Here is an 18,521-nt window from a genome sequence, read left to right on the forward strand (position 1 = left end):
ACAATGCCCTAAAAGTAGCTTTGTGGTTTTCTATAGTTATTGTCTCTCGATGAGACAGCTCAAATAGGCCTGCACGTGTTTTTCGAAGTCATGCCTGGACTTTATCGTGGATTCTTTCCATCGCCAGTAATAAAGATCCTGCAGGAGAAATTCTGCCTTCAGTGCTGCACCTTTAGCCACACTGTCTTCAGATTAGCCCCACAGTGACACCTGTGCAATCCATTCGCCAGCACTGTGTGCACAGCTGTAACTTACCGGTCTTTGACTGACTGTAGTGAACCATTCTGTTGATGGTGCACAGGTAGGAAGATCATTCAGCTCCTTCTCCCATAGCTGTGTTGGCACTGCAGAGCTCACATCAGGAAGGAATATACGCTGGCTGGGGATTTCAGAAGTGCCCAGAGGAGTTAGGCACCGAAATCCTATTGGTCTTCAAAGCTGTGCACCTAACTGAAGCCCCCTGCCCCGACTTCGGAGCCTGCGTTCCAGCATGAGCCACAACTTCCAGGTGCTATCGACACAGCTGTGCTCAGAGTGCTAGTGGGAGTGAGCCCCACACGCCCAAGTCTATTGACCCGGGCTGGGAGCGTCTCTCCCTTGTGCGGTGTAGACATGCCCACAGAGACCAGCTCAGCTGGTGAGTGCTGCTCGGACCTTCCGTGCCCCTAATAATGCAGGCCTGACTGCTAGGCTAGCGCCAACAGCTTACCCCTTGTTTCCCTTGTGATGGAAGCAGCTGCCACTCTGTCCCTCTCCCTCCCTGCCCAAGTTTGTCTCCCTCTGTATTCCTGCTCTACTTGTCCCCTCCATCCTCCTGCTCCATATTTTCTAAACTTATTCCTCTGTACCCCACGAGTCTCCGGTTTTCTCTCCCCGCGCTTCTCCTGGCTCTTCAGTCTAGCAACTGTCTTAACCATAGCGCACAGGGACAGGCGAGCTTCAGGCCCAGGCTGTTCTTCCTGTAAATCTCCATAGAGACGCTTGTAACAGGCATTGCCCCCACATGTAATACCTTTGGAGACCATAGTGTAGTAAGCATCTGAATGGCTTATGTAGCACCGGAGGCTAGGGACTGCAGGCACCTCCACGGGGAGAGGGTTGCTACAGCTCTGCCAGGGATTAAGAACAGTGGTGGGTGATTAACGTGCATCACTCAAACACCTCCAGAGAGCCTGGGGAGATTTGCATATCCTGGTTCAAACTGGGTTTTCCAGGGACTAACAAAGGAAGACTTTTGATATAAAAAGGCTGTGTTTAAACTGACTCCAGGCTTCTTTCTGATCCAGGAAATGGACAGGAGCTTCTGCCCAAGGGTTAAACATTTATCGATTCCAAGGACAGAGGGGATCAATGTGATCATCTGGTCTGATCTCCTGTAGAACACAGGCCAGAGAATTCCTAGAGCAGAGTTTTTAGAAAACCAGCCAGTCTTGATTTAAAAATTATTAAGGGAGGAACCACCATGACCCTTTATCAACATCCTTCTTGACTTGTGGACACCAGAACTGGACACACAATTCCAGAGCGGTCATACCAGTGCCAAGTACAGAGGTAAAATAATGTTTCTACTCCAATTTGCCATTCCCCTGTTTATGAATCTAAGGATCGTGTTAGCCCTTTTAGCTACAGCCTTGCGCTGGGCAATCAGCATTGCAGCTGATTATCCACCCCCACCCCCAAATCTTTTTCAGAGTCACTGTTTCTCACGATAGAGTCCCGCGTCCTGTAAGTATGGCCGACACTCTTTGTTCTAAGATACATACATTTATATTCAGCTGCATTAAAATGCATATTGTTTGCTTGTGCCCAGTTTACCAAGCAATCCACATCTTTCTGTATCAATGATGGTTTTATGTTTTCTTTCAGATCATTGATAAAAATGTTAAATAGCACAGGGCCAAGAACCGAACCCTGCTGGCCCCCCCTAGAAACACACCTGCTTAATGACGATTCCCCATTTACAATGACATTTTAAGTCCTATCCGTTAGCCATCTTTCAATCCATGTAATGTGTGCTGTGTTCATTTTATATTATTCTACTTTTTTAATCAAAACGTCATGTGGTACCATAGACTCATAGACTTTAAGGTCAGAAGGGACCATTATGATCATCTAGTCTGACCTCTTAAACACAACGCAGGCCACAGAATCTCACCCATCCACTTCTATAACAAACCCCTAACCTATGTCTGAATTATTGAAGTCCTCAAATTGCGGTTTGAAGACCTCAAGCTGCAGAGAATCCTCCAGCAAGTGACCCGTGCCCCATGCTGCAGAGGAAGGCGAAAAACCTTCAGGGCCTCTGCCAATCTGCCCTGGAAGAAAATTCCTTCCTGGCCCCCAAACATGGCGATCAGCTAAACCCTGAGCATGTGGGCAAGACTCACCAGCCAGCACCCAGGAAAGAATTCTCTGTAATAACTCAGATCCCAACCCATCTAACATCCCATCACAGACCACTGGGCATACTTACCTGCTGATAACCAATGATCAATTGCTAAATTAATTGCCAAAATTAGGCTATCCCATCATACCATCCCCTCCATAAACTTATCAAGCTTAGTCTTGAAGCCAGATATGTCTCTTGCCCCCACTACTCCCCTTGGAAGGCTGTTCCAGAACTTCACTCCTCTAATGGTTAGAAACCTTCATCTAATTTCAAGTCTAAACTTCCTAGTGTCCAGTTTATATCCATTTGTTCTTGTGTCCACATTGGTACTAAGCTTAAATAATTCCTCTCCCTCCCTGATATTAATCCCTCTGATATATTTATAAAGAGCAATCATATCCCCCTTCAACCTTCTTTTGGTTAGGCTAAACAAGCCAAGCTCTTTGAGTCTCCTTTCATAAGTCAGATTTTCCATTACTCGGATCATCCTAGTAGCCCGTCTCTGAACCTGTTCCAGTTTGAATTCATCCTTCTTAAACATGGGAGACCAGAACTGCACACACTATTCCAGATGAGGTCTCACCAGTGCCTTGTACAACGGTACTAACACCTCCTTATCTTTGCTGGAAATACCTCGCCTGATGCATCCTAAAACCACATTAGCCTTTTTAACGGCCATATCACATTGGCGGCTCATAGTCATCCTGTGATCAACCAATACTCCGAGGTCCTTCTCCTCCTCCGTTACTTCCAACTGATGTGTCCCCAATTTATAACTAAAATTCTTGTTATTAATCCCTAAATGCAGGACCTTGCACTTTTCACTATTAAATTTCATCCTATTACTATTACTCCAGTTTACAAGGTCATCCAGATCTTCCTGTATGATATCCCGGTCCTTCTCTGTGTTAGCAATACCTCCCAGCTTTGTGTCATCCGCAAACTTTATTAGCACATTCCCGCTTTTTGTGCCAAGGTCAGTAATAAAAAGGTTAAATAAGATTGGTCCCAAAACTGATCCCTGAGGAACTCCACTAGTAACCTCCTTCCAGCCTGACAGTTCACCTTTCAGTACGACCCGTTGTAGTCTCCTCTGTAACCAGTTCCTTATCCACCTTTCAATTTTCATACTGATCCTCATCTTTTCCAATTTAACTAATAATTCCCCATGTGGAACCGTGTCAAATGCCTTACTGAAATCGAGGTAAATTAGATCCACTGCGTTTCCTTTGTCTAAAATATCTGTTACCTTCTCAAAGAAGAAGATCGGGTTGGTTTGGCACGATCTATCTTTTGTAAGACCATGTTGTATTTTGTCCCAACTACCATTGACCTCAATGTCCTTAACTACTTTCTCCTTCAAAATTTTTTCCAAGACCTTACATACTACAGATGTCAAACTAACAGGCCTATAGTTACTCGGATCACTTTTTTTCCCTTTCTTAAAAATAGGAACTATGTTAGCAATTCTCCAGTCGTACGGTACAACCCCTGAGTTTACAGATTCATTAAAAATTCTTGCTAATGGGCGTGCAATTTCATGTGCCAGTTCCTTTAATATTCTTGGATGAAGATTATCTGGACCCTCTGATTTTGTCCCATTAAGCTGTTCGAGTTTGGCTTCTACCTCGGATGTGGTAATATCTACCTTCATATCCTCATTCCCATTTGTCATCCTTCCATTATCCCTAAGCTCCTCATTAGCCTTATAAAAGACTGAGGCAAAGTATTTATTTAGATATTGGGCCATGCCTAGATTACCAAGTCAAATGCCTTACAGAGGTGTCTATTACAGCAACACTATTAGCTTTATCAACCAAACTTGTCATCTCATAAAAAACTATTGTTTGTTTGACAGGCTCTATTTTCCATAAACCCAAGTTGATTAGCATTAATTATATTACCCACTGTAGTGAGGCGGAGAGGCCTGAGTCAGAGGGACCACTCTGAACCCAGGTGGACAGAGCCAGGCCATGCTCGCCCCTCCCACTGGAAGTTAGGAGGCAGGACAGGAAGTACAAAGGGTGGATCCTGGAGCTCAATTGGGCTCCAGCCACTGGAGGAGACAGATGCCTTCTGCCCACTCCCGAACCTGGAGACTGAAGGGGAGCTCTGCTGAACTGAGGACTGGCCAGAGCAGCTGGAGTCGCCAGCAGACCGAGACATTGAGGAGTTGCTGGGACTGCCACTAGCGACCTACCCCAAGGAACCAGAGGACACCCCACAGATTCAAGTATACCCCAAGGGGAGGGTACGAAGTGGCCCAGGGACAGCTGACCCCAGTCTGGCTGCATTGCTGCTGGAAACCCGGTCAACGTGTTGCAGCTGGATTCCCCAGTGACCCAGTATCAGAACACTCCAACACTGTCAGGGCCCTTGTCTGGGACCCTGTGGAGTTGGGTGGGCCTGGGTCCCCTCCCCCCCCCCCCTTCCAGCCCACCCCTGGGGTGGCAGCCTCCCTTTTCTAGGCCAAGAGGCCTGCGTTTATCAGCCGTCCACTGGAGCTAGGATGCCCAACCTCTTTGCTGCTCTGTCCTGAGTACAGGTCAGAGTCCTAGACTATTTGCTGTCCCACCCTGACTGAGGGGCAGGACTCATTTCTTTCTGAGTTAACAGTGCTTCGGAAACAGGCAATGCCATTTTTGACATAGAGTGCCACTCTCCTTCCCCTTTTCCCCACTCAATCCTTCGTAAATAGGTTATAATCATCACTTTTAACATTCCAATTGTGTACATCATCCCACCACACTTCAGTAATACCAACTAGATCGAATTAATGCCCATAAAAACTCCTAACTTTGGTGTGTAGGCAATTAAAGAATTTCTCCTCTTCATTTCCTTTGGTTCCTTGATTAATTTAGTTCTCAACATCTTGATTTTGTGCCAATTCAGTGCTCAAATCTTCCCTTCTTTTACCCTCCCATTTTGTTATTAGTTTAATGCCCACCCAACTACACTAGCCAGCCTGTCCCCAAGAAGACTGGTTCCCCCTTCTGTTGAAGTGGAGGCCATCCAAACAATACAGCTATCTCCCCTTGTAGAAGATGGACCAATGTTCCACAAAACCAAAACCCTCCACCACTTACTTAGCTAGCGGTTCACTTCCAGAATCTTCAGCTTTTGCTTGTGGGACCAGAAGGGTCTCAAAGAAGTTTGCTTGGACATTCTCGTTCTTCAGTCAAATATCCTGCAACACAGTATCATTAGTGCCAGTATGAACCATCACCAATGGATCCTTTCCAGTCGACTTCAGAAGCCTATCTAATCTTTGAGTGATGTCTTGTATCTTGGCTCGAGGAAGGCAGCACCTATCCCTTGAAGAATGTTCTTTCGATTCTCTGAGTATTGACTCCCCAACAAGGATTGTCTCTTTCCTTGGACTGTTGGAGAACTCTTTGTGGGCAAGCTTGATTTGCTTACAGCTGCCATCCACAGGTGTGTCCCATACAGCTCTCAGTTCCCTTTGACTAGCTGGATCTTGAGAGGCATTTTCCATGTTGAGGGCCTGGTATCAACTGGAAATGTCTAGCTCTGGTGGCCACAGCCTGCCTATCCTCATCTCTCTCCAGACGTGTAGAATGCTGCCGTGACCACTTGCCTCTGGTGCTTACAAACTGCTCGGCCTCTTCTCTGGTTTCCTCTCTCCCTGATTCCTTGGTAGCCAGCTCCTTTTTTCCTTGAACCTGGGTACTTGTGTTTCCCAAACCTGGCTGTCTAGGAACTCCTCAGCTTCCCAGATTCTCAGCAGTGTCTCTCCTTGCCCCTCCAATCCAAGAATCGTCTCCTCCAGCACAACCAACTACTTGAAGTTCATGCAGATGAAGTCCTGTCTGGTTTCAGGCAGAAAAGAAAATACGGCACATCTATTGCAGGTCACCACCACTGTTCCGTTGCTGGCCATTGTGGAATCACATGAAGAGCTGAACCTGGAAGGAAAGCCTCTCACACTTCCTCTCTCAGCTCCCTCCACAACACTCCTGTGAGATGCCTTTGTTCATGGCTCTTGAGCTCACCTGGCAAGTGACTTTTTATACCAAGCCTTCCTGCTTAGATCAGCTCAGCTCCATCCCTCACCATCATGGAGCGATTAACCACTCAGAGCCTTCAAAGAGCTGAACTGTTCAGAGCTCCAAGGGTCAGAGCCTCTGGGCCTTTACCAAGGCACCAACAAACAGAGCCTCTCCCCATTGCTTACTCAGGCTAGGTCTATACACTCATGGCTGGGCAGTGCCAGCTGACTTGAGCTAAGGGACTATTTAACTGCGGTATAGCTGCTCAGATTTGGACTGGAGCCTGGACTCTAGGACCCTGCAACGTGGGAAGGTCCCAGAGCTCGGGCTGCAGTCTGAGCCTGAACGTCTACACTGCAGTTAAACAGCCCCTTAGCCTGAGCCCTGAAAGCCCGAGTCAGCTGGAATGGGCCAGCCACGGTTGTCTAATTGCAATGTAGACATAGCTTGAGGGACCCACTTCCCAGTTACACAGCCCATACAGAGAGAGCAAACAAACAACCCACAGACAGACCAAACACACCACTCACCAGAAAGTCTGCAGCTACGCCCTCTGAAACTCTCCTGTTAGCTGCCTCAGTTTGCAAAAGACGTTTATGGGTAACCTCTGGTCAGTTTTTGGCATGCACATAGTATTTTTTATCATTTTTACATATTTTTCTCACTAATGCTTTTACCTTAAGAATAAATGGGCTTGCTTTGGAAGAACTGGGTGGTAACTTACAACTGCTGGCAATACACTGGTCATAGCCCTTGGAGAGAAAGCAAAGAGCAGGTGCTGACTGTTAGGCAGAGGTGGATTAAGATTTCATGGGCTCTAGGCCTGAGCAAGTTGGGGGCCCCCTCCCCACACCTTCCACCTACAGTCTCGCCTCCATTCCGCCCTTTCTGCCTGAAAGCCCACCCAGAGCCCCACACCATTCTGCCCCTTCTCCCCACTTGTCCCATCCATCTGGGATGACTGAGCCTGGACTCAACTCCCAATACTTTTCCATGAACAAGAGCACGGAGAGTTTCCAGGCCTTCCATGTGCAGCTGTGCAGCGTATCTGCAGCACAGGTTCCCAAGGAAGTTGCTGTGATAATCTTGTCCAAGCTCAGTGGCAACAACCTCTGCCTGGTAGCCTTTAAGGGCCTTCACAACATCCTCTGGCAAGGAGTTCCACAGGTTGACTATGTGTTATGTGAAAAAATACTGCCTTTTGTTTGTATTAAACCTGCTGCCTATTAATTTCATTTGGTGACCCCTAGTTCTTTTGTTATGAGGAATAAATAACGCTTCCTTATTTACTTTCTCCACACCAGTCATGATTTTATAGACCTCTATCATATCCCCCCTTAGTCGTCTCTTTTCCAAGCTTCATCCACCCCAAGGAAGCCATAGGTAAAGCTCAGCTGAGTGCTGCTAGTTTAGAAAGCACTGAGGGTTCTTCCCAGGACCTATGGAGAATGAGGAGTCACATAACACTTTGTATATTTTTATTCTATACATTTTTATGAAACCTTTGTAATATAAAAATAGTAACTATAAAGAGTCTACCAGTAAAGGCAAGGATCAAAACAAAAGCCCAGTTCACGTTGTAGAAAGAATTTTTATGGACGAGCTGAAACTGGTGCCACTTGTGAACACTTCTCTGGGTGATGTGTGAGCCAGAGAAGAGCTCCGCCCCCTACAATTAGCCTGTTCCTGGTTCCACCCAGAAGTAATTCTTCCAAGACTTATTTAACTCTTGTAACCCCTTTGTGGCACCCATCCCTATTAGTACAAGATCAGTCACACCAGAGAGCCAGACGTTTGCCAGGGGGTTGACTAGCCCACTTGACGTTGCTATGCCACGTAGTACAGGCCTGCTTCAGCATCTAGGTGATGAGTGACCCCATGCCATGGCGATTCTATGGCTGTAGCCCCCATCACAGACAATGAAGTAAGTGCTACCTGTAGTGGGGCGGATTGGCCACCCACAGACCCGGAGGGGGAGGAGCCACTCCCCCCAACCGACTACACAAACCCCTCAAGACTATGACATTAAGGGACTAGTTTAAGCAATTCACACAGTAACGAGTGTGGGGCTAGAGAAAGTCCTGGGAAGGAAAGGCCTCTGGCTCGCTGGTTAACATTGTTTTATGGTTCAGTGCAAAAACAAAAGGCTCAGTAAAGTGCAGAATTCACAAGCTACACGAGGACAGGTTTACACAAGCGATCTGTATAGCAGACAATGTCAGTCAGCTCCAGCACGGTGCAGCCTAGCTTGGAAGGCTCCCAACAGGTCTGTGCACTCTACGTTGGTTTTTGATGGCGATGAGCACAGGATAACTACATTACAGTCTGATCACCAAATTCTGCCCTGACTTACCTGCAGCAAACAGGAGTCTAGAGGTCGTAAGTCAAGGCAGAAGTTGGCCCATCTATGTAGACTACTAAGGAACAAAGCACAATGGAAATTAGAGCCGTTTTTAGACAGACCAGCAGAGCTCAGTTTTCGTACACATGCTAAAGGCTGATTATCAGCACGCTCTGCACTTGCCCCAGATGAGTACCTAGCTTTCTAAACAAGTCCCTGCTGGTGTTCGGTCAGTTGTTACTATCCACATACACATTACTCCAGGAGGAACTAATCTTGGCACAAAATGTTTGGTTTTTACGTTCTTACATTGTAAGACAATCAGGAAAATTACTTCCCATCTTCACTAGATGCTATATGTCCATTAAGATCTGTTCAGGAGCTGATAAACTCCTTGGTAAAACTCCTGTAGAAATCCATCAGGGACTATCTACAGCCAGCCCTGACCATTGCTGTGGGTCCCTTGCTAGTTTCTAAGTACATTAGCAAGAAAACAGACCATCTTCTCCTTAGAGTGACGCTACCTGTTCCTCATCCATGGTAACAATCCAGGTTTGCCATCACGACTTGCTGTGGGGAGGAGGAAGAGATGTCAAATGACAGCTTTAGAGAATAGGCGCACGTGAGCCCTGCAGCACCTAAGGATCGGGGTTTCATGCAATTGTCCCTGAGTAACAAAAGCTGCAAAGCACAGACGATGTCCTGAGGGGATTCTGTCAGTCTCGTTTTCCCATTGGAGATGGGGGCACCCAGTGCTACAGCTCGGTTATGACAGCAAAGCCTACACAACACTTACTAGATTTGCCCAGCCTTACATGGAAGACACTACGCTTGGCCGGCTCGAAGTATTGAACTAGACGGTTTTACTTGTACTGCAGATTCGTCCAACTGTGTCACTGAAAATCCAGAAATGCAGCTTTATTAGCTTGCTATGCGCTTGACTGCCGTTCTCATGGGCGAGAAAGGGATGCAGCCATTTGACGTCTTTTGAGCACATGGACATCACCAGTCCAGTCCACCCTTTTGGAAAGTGAATCTAGTGCTGTTCTCGCTGTAGAATTGAGCAAACCAGCGCCTGTGCCTTTGGATCGCGGAATCTTCTTTTACCAGCAGTGGTTTAGACAGATATTGCTTGTTGTTCCAGATCATGATATCACGTTCAAACTGGGGGGAGAAGAAACAGAATCATTTTAAATACATGGAACTTTGATCTAGGGGCTCATTCATGCTACCAATCCACTGGTGATGCTCCTAGTACCACACATTAGTGTTTCTAGCGATCCCACTGGCTCTGAAGCAAGCTCAAGTATTCAGCTTTTGCTGGCACTGTGTTTTGAATGTTTATTAGCCACAGAGAACATAAGAACGGCCAGACTGGGTCAGACCAAAGGTTCATCTAGTCCAGAATCCTGTCTTCTGACACCGGCCAATGCCAGGTGCCCCAGAGGGAATGAACAGAACAGGGAATCATCAAGTGATCCGTCCCCTGTCGCTCATTCCCATTTTCTGGCACATAGAGGCTAGGGACACCATCCCTGCCCATCCTGGCTAATAGCCACTAATGGACCTATCCTCCATGAATTTATCTAGTTCTTTTTTGAACCCTGTTATGGTCTTGGTCTTTACAACATCCTCTGGCAAAGAGTTCCACAGGCTGACTGTGTGTTGTGTGAAGCATCCCTGCATCCTCATCAGACAAGCTTGGGAGATCTTTAGGGATTCATAATGTGCAGAAAAGGATCTAGGGGTTACGGTGGACGAAAAGCTGAATATGAGTCAACAGTGTGCCCTTGTTGCCAAGAAGGCTAATGGCATTTTGGGTTGTATAAGTAGGGGCATTTCCAGCAGATCGAGGGAGGTGATCATTCCCCTCTACTCAGCACTGGTGAGGCCTCATTTGGAGTACTGTGTCCAGTTTTGGGCCCCACACTACAAGAAGGATGTGGATAAATTGGAGAGAGTCCAGCGGAGGGCAACAAAAATGATGAGGGGGCTGGAGCACATGACTTATGAGGAGAGGCTGAGGGAACTGGGATTGTTTAGTCTGCAGAAGAGAAGAATGAGGGGGGATTTGATAGCTGCTTTCAACTACCTGAAAGGGGGTTCCAAAGAGGATGGATCTAGACTGTTCTTAGTGGTACCAGATGACAAAACAAGGAGCAATGGTCTCAAGTTGCAGTGGGGGAGGTCTAGGTTGGATATTAGGAAAAACTTTTTCACTAGTAGGGTGGTGAAGAACTGGAATGGGTTACCTAGGGAGGTAGTGGAATCTCCTTCCTTAGAGGTTTTTAAGGTCAGGCTTGACAAAGCCCTGGCTGGGATGATTTAGTTGGGTTTGGTCCTGCTTTGAGCAGGGGGTTGGACTAGATGACCTCCTGAGGTCCCTACCAACCCTGAGATTCTATGATTCTATGATTTTCTGCCCAATTTTCTTTACCAAAATCCTTTTTTGGGTTCACCTGGGATCTCTCAACATTTCTGTCATTCTGGAGGCATCGACCCTTAGCACCACTCAAGGTTTAGGAGAAGAGTTTATTTTTAGCTCCTCTCATAGGCCTGGGCTACACTAGTAGGGTGGTGGTGGGGGGGTCGAACTAAGATACTCAACTTCAGCTGCGCTGTTTGCGTGAAGTCGAAGTATCTTCGTTCGACTTACCCGGCCGTCCTTACGGCAGCGAGTCAACTGCCGTGACTCCCCCGTCAACTCTGCTTACTCCTCCTGCTGAGGTGGAGTATGGGTGTCGATTAGCGGATCGATTTATCGCGTCCAGATGAGACGCGATAAATCGATCCTCGATACATCAAACACTACCTGCTGATCCGGCAGGTAGTACAGACATCATAGGCTCCAGGTGCTGAACGAGAGCACCAAGCTGGTGTGGGCCTACTCTTGCCACGTATGGGGCCTTTTAACAACTCTGCAACACACAATATGTATCCATCCACAGGACCCGCAGAAAGGTACAAGGCCTCTGGCAGCCCAACATGGGAGGCCTTTTTTAAGAGCAGCTTCCCTCATGGTAGAAAATACCCTAGAAGCCGTACCTTCCCTTTAAGATAGAGGATGATCCAATTCAAGGGTTTGAGCGCGTCAGGCGGGTAGCAGGAGCTCGCTGGGAGAGGCACGCTCATGGCTAGGCTCCTAACTATTAAGGGCTTTATAGGGTAAGACTAACAACTTAAATTCCCCCCAGACAAGATTAATGGAGCTCAATTTGCAGTGCAGCCACTGGAGAGACTAGTGTTGCTCACACACCTTAACACATGCAAGGTCTGACGTTTGCCCTTGTAGCCTGCTTATATTGGACCCTTGACACAGGCTCCAGCCTAGAAAATGCGCCCCCCCCCACCTTCCCTTGCAGAGCTACCATCAGCGCCAGTTCCAGGCACCAGCTTAGCAAGCAGGTGTTTGGGGCGGCCACTCCAGAGAGGGGTGGCAGGTCCAGGTATCTGGCAGCAATTAGGTGGAGGGTCCCTCACTCCTGCTCGGAGTGAAGGACCTCCTGCTGAATTGCCGCAGATTGCGATCTTGGCTTTTTTTTTTTTTTTTTGTGCTGCTTGGGGCAGCAAAACCCCTGGAGCCAGCCCTGGCTACCATGCCAAGTGAGAGCAAACAGTCTCCAGCTTTCATCCAGTGTGCACAACCAGCTGTAAACTGGATCCAGGCCTTGCGGGAAATAAGTCATTGAGGGAATGCCAAGGCCCATTGTTGGCAGGGACTGGAAAGCCTCTGCCAGAGGGGAATCACCAGTCCCGCCTAGCTGAGTAGTGCCGAGAGGCTTTCTTGGGGCAGTGTGTGCTGACCGAGAGGTATGGCGGTCTCAAGAAGGGGCTCTGAGCTCAGGTGGGGTTTTTAGAGACTACCAAAACTAAATCGGGCCTTTGCCATCCATCACGCACTCTCCGCCTGAGAGCACCTTGCTTCTGCCACCGGCTCCTTCAGCTGCCTCGGATGTTGTGAACCTGGAGCTGCTGTTGAAAGGGCTGCAGGCCCTGGCAGGGTGCTAGTCCCTGGTCAGAGAGGTCCCAGATCGTAGCAATGAGCAATGCCCTCTGTCACTGCTCTGGGGGTGAGGACCAGGGCAATGCAAGATACAGGCATCAAAATGCCAGCACCCAGCCAGCACCAAGGGTTGTGAAGCCCTGGAAGGAGCTGGTGGAGCCCAAATTACACCGTCAGGCTTCCCCTTGCTCAGCAAATGTGATCTGAGGTGGGGGAGGGTCTCCTCTCATCAAAGATTCCCGACAGCAACATAGCCCAGGAACTGCTAGTCTTCACCTAGCCACACACCCATGCGGTCCTTGATACAGGATGTAGGACTTCTGTGGTCATCCCGGCCCTTGCCTCTGGTCAGCTACTGCCAAATTCCATCCTGGGACTAACTGCGAAAGCTGGTGGAAATTTCAGCGAGTGCAGCACGGTGCTGCCTTGCTCGTGAACAAGGCAGGCTAGGGCAGTGTGCAATGCCTGGGAGCTGCCCCAGCCTGCTCCCCACTCCCATTGGCAGTGTTGGGTGCCAGATACCTAGTGCCCCCCGCCTTCAGCAACAGCTTCCCTGAGGCCTTTGGAGGCCAGCTGTAGCCAGAACAGCTTTTTATCTGGCCCAAGGGAGGGGTTGGCACCTAAAGCCCATGGGCTTTCAGAGCACCGAGGGGGCGGGGCAAGCCATAAGAACATAAGAACGGCCATACTGGGTCAGACCAAAGGTCCATCTAGCCCAGTATCTGTCTACTGACAGTGGCCAATGCCAGGTGCCCCAGAGGGAGTGAACCTAACAGGCAATGATCAAGTGATCGCTCTCCTGCCATCCATCTCCATCCTCTGCCGAACACAGGCTAGGGACACCATTCTTCACCCATCCTAGCTAATAGCCATTTATGGACTTAGCCACCATGAATTTATCCAAACCCGTTTTAAACATTGTTATAGTCCTAGCCTTCACAAGCCATTCTTGCCTCTGGCCTTCACTCCTGCCAGATCTGAGGAAGCCAAAGCCAGACACACCCGAGAAATGAACCAAGAGGCAGTTTTGCTGCCTGCCAGCTCCTGTGCCTCTAGCATTCAGCCCCCTGGCCTGGCTACGTGTCTGCCCTGTACATTTGCAGCATTACTAAAGGTTGGAGGCACAGGGGAACTAGCACCACTTGTAATCCAAGCCCAGACACTGCAGCGCCGAGTGCCACAGAAAGCAGCTGGTGCCAAGAGAGCAAGTGGCTTGGCAGTTCTGACAGCAGCCCCTTTAGAAGCCATTCTTTGGGTACATCTGCACATTGTGATGGGGGGGGGGGTAATTCCCATCTTGAGAGACATCTGTGCACTAGCTCACTCAGCCGCGTAGCCTTGGCGCGCGCTGTGGGAGGGACTAGCTGCTCTGAGTAGGTACCAGTGTCCTGAACAGGCGCAGGCTCAGACGCCCCCACCGCTGCCGCGCTACACTCCAGTTTTAGCACACTGGTGTGATCAGAACTGCTGTGGGTAAGTTGCCTCCCGATGGGCGTCACAGGCCAGCTCGCCGTGCAGCCGTACCCGGTGGCTTACCTGGACGCACTCCACTTTCAGGATGAACTTGGGGATCACCGCCGGCATGCTGCGCTGATAATAGATCCTGTGGACAACGTGCTGCAGGAGCGGCTCCACAGGCGTCACGCTTTGCAGAATGATCCCACGGCCCAGGAAAGCATGTTCAAAGGTCAGGTAGACCAGCCCCGGCCCCACCTTCAGACAGAGAAGGACGTCAGCTCATTCCCTTCACTCAGGAAGCCTGGGCAGGGAGTAGGGTGACCAGCTATCCCAGTTTTACAGAGACAGTCCTGATTTTTGTGTCTTTTTCTTATATAGGCTCCTATTGCCCCCCACCCACATCCCGATTTTTCACATTCACTGTCTGGTGACCTAGGGGGGAGGAGGGGAATCCTCACTGCCTATGGGCTGAACATATTTCTACCAGGTCCAGGGGTCACAGCCTGGATTTAGGAGCAGATTCGCTGCCCTGTGTGGGTCTCTTTATGCTGCTCAGGCAGTGCCATCCCAACGTCCCCGCTGGGGATGCCCCCACTCAGGTAGGAGTGGGCCTAGCTAATGCCCAGCTCGCCCCAGGAAGTTGAGGGCCTGTCTGGGCTGAAAGGGCAGGGGCAGAGTGTCCTGGGCCCTTGGGGAACCACAGCCAATGGCTCCAGTTAGTGCAGCCCAAGCTGGAGGCAAGTGCCAGGGAGCTGTCATTGCTGGCTGGTCTCACCTGTCCATGTCTCTCCCCCAGGACACCCATTGTCTGTTCCTATTCACATACACATTTTCTTTCTAATAGTCACGAGCCTCATAGAATCATAGAATATCAGGGTTGGAAGGGACCTCAGGAGATCATCTAGTCCAACCCCCTGCTCCGAGCAGGACTAATCCCCCCAACTAAATCATCCCAGCCAGGGCCTTGTCAAGCCTGACCTTAAAAACCACCAAGGAAGGAGATTCCACCACCTCCTCAGGTAACCGATTCCAGTGCTTCACCACCCTCCTAGTGAAAAAGTTTTTCTTAATATCCAACCTAAACCTCCCCCACTGCAACTTGAGACCATTACTCCTTGTTCTGTCATCAGGTACCACTGAGAACAGTCTAGATCCATCCTCTTTGGAACCCCCTTTTAGGTAGTTATAGTTTTTAGCAGCTATCAAATCCCCCCTCATTCTTCTCTTCTGCAGACTAAACAATCCCAGTTTCCTCAGCTTTTCCTCATCAGTCATGTGCTCCAGCCCCCTAATCATTTTTGTTGCCCTCCGCTGGACTCTCTCAAATTTTTCCACATCCTTTCTGTCGTGGGGGCCCCAAAACTGGACAAAGTACTCTAGATGAGGCCTCACCAATGCCGAATAGAGGGGAATGTTCACATCCCTCGATCTGCTGGCAGTGCCCCTACTTATACAGCCCAAAATGCCATTAGCCTTCTTGGCAACAAGGGCACACTGTCGACTCATATCCAGCTTCTCCTCCACTGTAATCCCTAGGTCCTTTTCTGCAGAACTGCTGCCTAGCCACTCGGTCCTTAGTCTGTAGCAGTGAATGAGATTCTTCCTTCCTAAGTGCAGGACTCTGCGCTTGTCCTGGTTGAACCTCATCAGATTTCTTTTGGCCCAATCCTCTAATTTGTCTAGGTCCCTCTGTATCCTCTCCCTACCCTCCAGCGTATCAACCACTCCTCCCAGTTTAGTGTCATCGGCAAACTTGCTGAGAGTGCAGTCCACGCCATCCTCCAGATCGTTAATGAAGCTATTGACCAAAACTGGCCCCAGGACCAACCCTTGAGTCACAAGTGCCCTAGCCAGGAGCAAATGCCACTTGCATGGAACAAGGAAGTAGATGACCATAAGGGTTCTGTGTGGGTTGATTTCTCCTGCTTTGTAACGAAGTCTTAAAGATAAATGTAAGGCCCAAACTGGGACCAGGTGCCCAGCATCCTGTGCCTGGAGCCCAACTATGCTTCAACCTCCGAGCCAGCTCTTCCCAGGTGCCCTGCTCCAGTCTTCGGAAGAGCCCGTTCTCTGCCCCTTGGCGTTTGGGCTAGATGAGGAAACGGCAGAGGCTGGGTTGGCCATCCAGGTGTTGCTAACCATGACACTCTGGGAGAAAACCTGTGTTTCAGCCCTGTGTAGGGCCGTTTCCCAGACCTGAGGCAGAGCTCTGTGTAAGCTCAAAAGCTTCTTTTGCTCACCAACAGAAGCTGGTCCAATAGAAGATATTGCCAAGTGGAGTGTACAGTCACTTGTCTTAACACTTGTCAGCATTTGCTAAAGAGCTTTTTTCTCAGTCTAGTCAGGGCCGTCAGCAAGTCCCTATCGCAAGGCCCTTCTCACCCTTCCTTGGCTGGAGATGTCTGTACAGGCCATTCCCCACACACTGCACATCCCTCTGCTGCCTAACAGGCAGAGTCCCTACAGCAAGGCCTCAGAAGAGGAGTAAGAATATGAGCCAAGCATTTTAATCAGCAGCGGGCTCTTCCGAGGTGCCATTGCCTCCACTAAGGAAAGGCTGCACCCAAACAGGGGGTGCATAGAGCCTGTTTGCAATGGAACAGGAGCTTCTAAATAGTGACTCTACCAAGATAAAACATAAGCTATAGAGCGCTGCAATTAGTGAAGCCTGTGCAGTGTAGCTGGAATAGCGCATAAGACTGGAAGCCGTATGGCCAACCCCAACTAGTCCCAAATCATGGGTCACACCCCCCAAGAATCATGAGATTTTTTGAGGGGGGGGGGTTAAGAAAAAAAGTTTACATTGAGTTGTTTGGTTGCCCTTGATTTTTGTCCTACACTCCCCCACCCCAGTGTGTGCGTAGACAACAGCCAGTGTTGCCCGCTCTCCCAACTGTATTGAGGAAGGTGATTTTGGCCCCTGACAGTGTGGATGGTGCGGGGTTTCCCGCTTCTCCTCAGACCTCCTCCTCTCCTTATTTCCACCCCAGCCCCCACCTCAATTATCCACATTGTTCTGCCCCCTTCCCTCCAGGCCTGGCCCCTAGAGGTCCCATCCGTTCTTACTCTATGCATATTTTCTAATCATTCCCATGGCTCGTTTCTGACCCCTCTCCAGTTTATTGAAGTCCTTGAACTGTGGGCACCAGAACTGGACACAGGATTCCAGCAGCAATTGCACCAGTGCCAAATACCTCTCTGCTCCTCCTTGAGATTTCCCCGTTTATATATCCAAGGATCAGATTAGCCCAGTGTCACACTGGGAGCTCATGTGCAGCTGATTATCCATCTCCCCACCTCCACATCTTTTCTAGGGTCGCTGCTTCCCAGGATAGAATCTCCCATCCTGTAAGTATGGCCGACATTTGTTCCTAGATGTGGGACTTGACATTTGGTGGTATTAAAGTGCATATTTTTTGCTTGGGCCCAGCTTGCCAAGCGATTTAGATTGCTCTGTATCAGAGATCTGTCCTCTTCATTAATTACCACTCTAATGTTTGTGTTGTGTGCAAACTTTATCAGTAATTATATGATTTCTTCCAGGTCATTGATAAAAATGTTAACGAGAGTAGGGCCAAGGACCAATTCCTGTGGGGCCACACTAGAATCACGCCCATTTGATGAGGATTCCCCATTTATAATCACATCCGAGACCCAGTTTTTTATTCATTTGTGCCATGCTGCTTTGTATCATTGCAATTTCTTAATGAAAATGTCACATAGTACCAAGTCAAAGGCTTTACAGATGTCTATTAAAGCAATACTTATCAACCGAACTTGTAATCTCATTAAAAACAAACGAGTTAGAAATTTAGCCGTATGGAGTGGAAATCCATCAGCTTCATGACAAACAAGTTAGACAGGATCTATTTTCCATCAACTCATGTTGACTGGTATTTATTCCCATCCGTTAAAACTTTATTAATCAAGTCCCATATTAGCCATTCTATTATTTTGACAAGGATCTAGGTCAGCCTACTCGGGTCATCTCATTTACCCTTTTTAAATACTTGCACTGTGACAAAGATCCTTCTCTACCTTGGTGGGTCCTGCGCTTATTGGCAGATTTGCTCACCTCACAGATTCACCCTGTGGATCGGGAAACAGCCCAGAGACCTTCCCCTCTGGTAGAAGCTACAGTCCAGGTCAATTCCTCCTGTGTTTGATCAGGAGTTGGGAGGTTTGGGGGGAACCCGGGCCCACCCTCTACTCTGGGTTCCAGCCCAGGGCCCTGTGGACTGCAGCTGTCTATAGTGCCTTCTGGAACTGCTGCTCAACACCTACAACTCCCTGGGCTACTTCCCCATGGCCTCCTCCCAA

General features: G+C 48.8%; 1 protein-coding gene across 1 annotated transcript in view; it reads right to left on the minus strand.

The window, feature by feature from the left end:
* Positions 1–7,906: 7,906 nt before the first annotated feature.
* LOC120386933 (cholesterol 7-desaturase nvd-like) overlaps positions 7,907–18,521 on the minus strand; it is a 42,781-nt gene continuing 32,166 nt past the window's right edge. The window contains exons 6-7 of the mRNA XM_039506994.1: positions 14,280–14,456; positions 7,907–9,904 (exon numbers count right to left, since the gene is read on the minus strand). Of these exons, the coding sequence (XP_039362928.1) occupies positions 9,743–9,904; positions 14,280–14,456 (339 nt within the window). The 3' untranslated portion in view covers positions 7,907–9,742. The remainder of the gene's footprint in view (positions 9,905–14,279; positions 14,457–18,521) is intronic.

The sequence above is a fragment of the Mauremys reevesii genome, linkage group 19 (genome assembly GCF_016161935.1).
Source record: "Mauremys reevesii isolate NIE-2019 linkage group 19, ASM1616193v1, whole genome shotgun sequence".
Taxonomy (NCBI): domain Eukaryota; kingdom Metazoa; phylum Chordata; order Testudines; family Geoemydidae; genus Mauremys; species Mauremys reevesii.